The 6,393-nt window shown below is 35.0% G+C and overlaps 1 protein-coding gene across 1 annotated transcript; it reads right to left on the bottom strand.

The window, feature by feature from the left end:
- Window positions 1-414: 414 nt before the first annotated feature.
- LOC132276587 (uncharacterized) lies at window positions 415-4,348 on the bottom strand. Its single transcript, XM_059778078.1, has 6 exons — window positions 4,336-4,348; window positions 3,769-4,245; window positions 3,503-3,652; window positions 2,071-2,144; window positions 1,187-1,819; window positions 415-1,087 (listed from the first exon to the last, which is right to left on the bottom strand). Exons 1-6 carry the CDS (start codon window positions 4,346-4,348, stop codon window positions 446-448), a joined length of 1,989 nt encoding a protein of 662 aa, XP_059634061.1. The 3' UTR covers window positions 415-445.
- Window positions 4,349-6,393: the final 2,045 nt, after the last annotated feature.

Raw genomic sequence — 6,393 nt, 5'->3', positions numbered from 1 at the left:
CTCCTCTTGAGTCCAATTATGGATGGAAGCAAAATAATGGACATGGAGGGATGCCTTATTCATCATTCAATTTATTCCTCCCGTCTCTGTGTTCTACCAGACAATGGAAGCATGCATGATATTAGGGAAATATTCCAATCCCTTAGAGAGATGTATATGCATGTAAAGGGTAATGCAAAAGTGAATCAAGATAAAGTTATCCCCCTCTTTCTAGCATGGCAGGCATCATGCATGTAACTAATTTAGCACCTCTTACTTCAATTTCTGTAACGCTCTTGACTGAGGACTCATCCTGGGTTTGAACACCATAGATCATTTTGAAATGACAATGTTATATAGAAGTAAACATGATATATTTGAAAAATACTGTTTTCACACGCCTAGGATGTTTTAATTTCAAATAATTAGCGTGCTTCACATGCATAATATAATATTCTAAAAAATCTTATACATCCGGGTGATAATCCTCGTCAAACTGAAACGGGGTATCTTTACTTTTCGAAGAAAAGAGTCCTGGTCCAAAAGTAGAATGGATCATGCCAGCCAATAGTGGGAACTGCAAAGTTGCAAATAATGTTACCGGGATAGCAGTAGCTAGTGCAACAGGAATGATAGCCCATGCCAGTTGATTGCCAAGTAGAACGAAAAAGGTTGCAGTGAAGGCAATAAGCATTGATGCTATAGAAAAGAAGAGGGTTGTAAGACCAATAATCAATCTCTTAGGTAAGGAGGAGAGGAAATCATTTTCGGTACATGGTGACGTGTGGATAGAAAAAAATATAAATGTAGAAGTGACTGAGGAGAAAAGGGCAGATGCGTCTGATATGGCAAAAGTTATAAATAACTTGTCTTTAAGAAAATTGGGGGTGCCTTGGTTACTGTTCCCTCCAGGTACAGTGAAAAGTGCAGCAAACATCACTGTTGTAATAAGCGTAGCGACAAGCATGCATGTTGAGGCAGTGTCCTTCATCCACCTCTCTCCTTCCCTGACCAATTCCCGATGCTCCAAGGTAAATTTCATTCGGGGTGTTTGACCTTCTGTGTTTATCATCTCTCTGTATAATGGTTGGACATTTTTCTCCACTTCCTTTGAATGTCCAGAAGAATAAAACATTACAAAAACAAAATTGCATTTTAAATGAGAACCAAGACTGAAAAATGTTATAGAACACAAACAAACAATTACCTTAAACCATAATAATTCTCGTTGCATCTGAAGTGCGGCACCACACACGACGTTAAGTCGATCTGAAGGAGCCAATATTCCAGCCAAGTGGAGCATGTTATTATTCTTTTTATCTCTATAAGCAGTAATTAAATCTTTGTGTGCTCCTATGCCATAAATAAGTTTGAAGATCTTTTCTTGGCGATGTATAACTGCAATATGAAAGATGGTTCGGCTGTCCTTGTCTACGCTCCAAATTAGATCGGGATGGGAGTGAATAAGCACAGCGACAAACTCAAAGTTTCCAAACTCTACAGCAACAAATAATGGTTGCGAAGGCTTTCTAAGTAATTTCCCCAGATGTAAGTCATCCAATAACAGAGCTTGTTCCCAAAGACACTTGAGCAACCTCAGGGCTAGCGTCAGAAGAAAGGCCAAGTCAGTCAAGGAGCAAGTGAAGATGTAGATAAGAATAAAATTCGGCTTACCTAAAACTTTGGCTGTGTGCCAAAACAGTCTAAATCTTTTTTCTTTTTCATTCTTTTGTAGGTGGTAGTTGCCAAAGTAGTCAAGTAGAGCGAGACTGCAATTCCTAGCACGACTTTTGAATTTATGTTTAAACCTAATGGATTCAGACTCCAAAAGAGCATATGATTATTGTTACTGGGAAAGAAAAAAAAAATCATATTTTGTTGGGAAAACTAAATTTATTAAGTAGGACAATACATTAACTATTATATTTGGCTAAATTTGGGAACTTTTTTTTTTTTTTTTTTTGTGGGAAAATAGTATTCAAATTTTTATCTTTGTTAAATAGATTTATGGTTATGCTTGTAAAAAGTTTTGATCAAGATTGCAAAGTCTAACAAAACGCCATAAATGAATCATATGAGTTCTCAAAAGACACATACAGATAGAGAGTACAGACCTGGGGAGTATTTTTGATTCTGGTATGCATCAGGTGTTAGCATGTGGATCCCTTCAACACAAGTAAAGTCAAGTTAAATTTTCTGAATACAAACTAATGTTACTCAATTTTATAGCTCTACATTCTTTTACCTATTCATATGCGTATTGCCTGGGTTGTTGAGTAAAGCCTACTCTTCCTACAATGGTATCAGAAACCAAATAAGACAAGTTATTTTCCTACATTTTAATCTGAAAGAGACCGTGTGAGTATGTGTCAAGAAGAGCACATTGTCCCATTCTTAGAAATAATTGCCTTCAATCCACACATTTTAAGAGTACGGAACCTCACGTGTTGTAACAACGGGACGGTCCAAATCACTCATATGTGTAGTCACACGTTCGAGTGGTCTGGAGGATCCGGACTCACATTATGTGGTGCTTTTTCTCAAACAATAAAAAAAGTCAAGTCAGTCAAGTCTTTCATTCTGTGTAGACTTGACACCTTACAAATCCAACAATGGTAGTGATGGGCTTTTGTCTCGAGTTGATATAAAAAATTTATTCAATGTATGCAACTGCCATAACAAAAAGTGTCCAAGGGAGCCTTGCACTATATTCCTCGTTATAATTATTCAATTTGGGCATTCTTCTATTTAAACTTGGTTATTGAGGAGGGAAGTCTTCTATCTCAAGTTGTCTGCCATTCAGCTTCCTTCCTCATGATTTTTCCCATTGTGATGAAGTGGCAGTTTTCTATCCCTGAATCCCGGCACCTCATCATCTAATGTTCCTACTGCTATTTTTTGCTAAACCTGTGCACATCAGTTTAATTGAGCACGGGCTAGCTAGTGCTTAAGTAACCTAACCAAGCAAACACAAATATAATGTATAAGCTTTCTGTGTCCCATAAATGATTAACTACAACAGTAAACAACTAATTGCTGAAGATTTTCAACTTTACCATCATTTTCTTCTTCAATTTCACCATTACATTTATGTCTTCCCTGTCACTATTTTCTCCCTCATTTTCCGGTTTCCAAAAGAGAGAGAGAGAGAGAAAACAAAAAAAAAATAAAAATAAAAAGGTATAGAGATCTCCGATCCAAAAAGTAAAAATTCCTTGTCATATTGATTGAGTTATATTTTCTCTCACCGAAATCAACATAGCAATTTTGGCATTCTCTTTTAGAGGGGACTGTCATAATGTCGCGGGCCTGTTTATTAAGAAATCAAGCTTGCAATTCAGGCTAAACTTAAATAAATTTAGCATGGTGAACAACCTTGCTATTGATAATTGAGCCATGACGGTAGTCCAGCAGTTGCAGAATATTCACAACAACTGTGATGTAGGGATCTAGTTGTGCAAAACATTATGATGATTATAGATGTAGTAAGAATATGAATTCACAGAGTAATGGAGAAACTAACATGAAATTATACGTCTCTGCCAGATTCGTAGCTGACTTGTTCCAGAAAAAGCAGAAGGCTTTCGAGCTAAAACATGAAGGGCTGTCTCGCCATTTGAATCCCTTGCAATGGCTAATCTTGGTCGGGGCAGGAGTATTTCCAAAGCTACATCTAAGATTAGCAGGACAGAGTTGATTAGCTTGTTCACTGTAGTTTCTTCAATATGAAAGCATATAAAGTAGAACGAAACCTCACCACTCAAAAAAAAAAAGTAAATGTAACCTTACCATACATTTCAGAGTTGATAGCAGCAAGAAATAATTCGATATAGTCTTCCTCTGTCAGATCTTCATTATCAGTGACAGTGTAGAGAAACTGCACCATGTCCTTGTTACCTAACAAAGCAGCCATGTGGAGTGCTGTCACTCCGTTACCACCCACTGCCGGCAAGTTCGAGTGTTTTCTAACCATAATCTCAGCAATCCTTGTAATTCCCGATGCAGCAGCAAAATAAAGTGCTGTTTTGTTGTACTTGTTTCTCAATTCTAAATCTTCTGTAGCCATCAATTTGACCAACTCCTCAACAAACCTTGTCTGTTTGGCACCAGCTGCAATGTGAAGGGCTGTTTCCCCCCCTTTTGTGATTCTAGCAGTTACTGCATTCGGGTGCAAACTGATGAATTTTTTAGCCTTGCCCCAATCACCTGTGAGTGCAGCTTGATGTAATGGAATATACATGGAAATATCTGCGGTTCGTTGAGCCCCTGACAGAAATTATACAAGTAAGACAATCAAGACAAGACGACTTACGCTAGTGATATTAACAAACATAACAAGTTTCTACCTAATGTTACTAAGAAACTGCATCTGTATATTGAGAAGGCAATGATATATGGTGTGGTTCAGCAGTGGTCATGGTGCGGTACCTGAAACAATTTGTGGTGGGGGCGGTGGAGGAACCACATCAACTCGGATTTCTCCAGAACCATCCGCATTTGGCTGCTGTTCTTCCCAAACATTGGCTCTATCTGCTATTTCCAATTCATATTTGTTTTCTGGGAAGCATGATTCAATTCGTTCCAATTTCTTTGAGCTCATGCCTTACTCTCAATCTGCAACGGATATGACGTTTCAAAAGATGAGAGTGAAATATGGTAACAAAGAGCAAACATCAGGATTTATATATATGCTAATGAAGTCAACATTTGACGCTGAGGGGCAACAAAGAAGCTGCCGTGGCTTGATGAGTCAAGAATTGTATATACAATAGAGGTAAATTACCTGGATAAAGTTGGCTAAATTATTTTAAACTTTTTTGAAAAAAAGCATAATGTGCATTGTGAAAGTACGATATTAATTACCTCAATTTTAATAAATAAATTTTGTTCATCTCACTGCCTCTCTGGTTACTAAATGTAATAAAAGAAACACAAAAACCCGACGTTGCTTCAATTTTTATTATAAAATTGCTGACCTCACTGTTGCCGATGTAATAAAATAAATACAAAATTATGACGTTACAAGTAGCTTCAATTTTTAATAGATAATTATTAGCCACAGGTGAGCAGTGATTCTCTCTCACTGTGAAAATACGGTTGGATCTCTCTGAAAATATCCGTTGCAATTTCATTATGCAGAAAACTGACTCACATTGATCGAATCCTTCCACAGTGGGTAAATTAAGCGCACTCTATGAATTTCGGCGAAAACAGCTTTAATGGTGAAGTAATCGGACAATTCCTAGTAAAGGCTTGATGCCCCTTTTCTCTCTATATAAAATTATATCCTATATATACACATTATATGTATTTATGTATAAACGAATTGTTTGCCGAATTGAATTGATTAGTTTGAGCTAAGGATTCGATGTCGGTGACAGACCCAGTGGTATTCTTATATATAAAAATAAGACCCAATGGTAATATAAATGTATATTAAAAAGGAACCAATGGTATTATTATATATTTATATACAAAAATAAGACCCAAGGGTAATATATATATATATATATATATATTTTCGGTGACAGACCCAGTGGTATTATTATATAAAAATAAGATCCAATGGTAATATAAATGTATATTAAAAAGGACCCAATGGTATTATTATATATTTATATACAAAAATAAGACCCAACGGTAATATATATATATATACATATATATATATATAACACCTTATTATTATATACAAAAAAAAAAAAAAAAAAAAAAGGGAGAAATACCTATTGAGATCGGACAATTGTTTGCAGAATTGATTGGTTTGAGGTAAGGATTCCATGTCGGTGACAGACCAGTGGTATTATTATATATAAAAATAAGACCAATGGTAATATAAATGTATATTAAAAAAGACTCAATGGTATTATATACAAAAATAAGACCCAACGGTAATATATATATATATATATATATATATATATATATATATATATATATGTGGTATTATTATATATAAAAATAAGACCAATGGTAATATAAATGTATATTAATAATAGCAAAAAACACCCCTCTATTTTTTAAGATGTGCAAATAACACACCTATTGTTCAAACATGACATTTCTAGTTTCAAAAAGTTACAAATAAGGACTTCTAATCAAGAAAATTGGCATGTGCCGTGCATGTGACCAAAAGTCAGCCTTTATTACCAAAACTACCCTTTTGCGCTATCCAAAATGCCCTCAGGGGTTTTTTTTGTACACTTTTAAAAATAGAGGAGGTTTTTTGGAAACATGAAAATGATTTTTAAATTTTGCTATTCTCTCCTCTCTAAATAATTAATTTCTAAATATATAATATATATAATAACCAAACTACATTTTACTCATTTTCTCTCTCATTTCTATATATAATATATATAATAACCTTATTTAATTAATTTTATTTCTATAAATACTCTATATATAATACAC

The sequence above is a fragment of the Cornus florida genome, unplaced genomic scaffold, assembly GCF_030987335.1.
Source record: "Cornus florida cultivar Cherokee Brave unplaced genomic scaffold, ASM3098733v1 CherokeeBrave_3.0.0_Hap2_Chr01, whole genome shotgun sequence".
Classification (NCBI taxonomy): Eukaryota; Viridiplantae; Streptophyta; class Magnoliopsida; order Cornales; family Cornaceae; genus Cornus; species Cornus florida.
The sequence above is the reverse complement of the archived record's forward strand: the minus strand, read 5'-3'. Positions and strand labels throughout refer to the sequence as shown.

Coding starts and splice junctions, on each gene's coding strand:
- LOC132276587 (XM_059778078.1), bottom strand. Junction 3,653..3,768: donor TATCAACTCTGAAATGTATG/GTAAGGTTACAT, acceptor TGCTAATCTTAG/ATGTAGCTTTGGAAATACTC. Junction 2,145..3,502: donor GCAGAGACGTATAATTTCAT/GTTAGTTTCTCC, acceptor CTTGTGTTGAAG/GGATCCACATGCTAACACCT.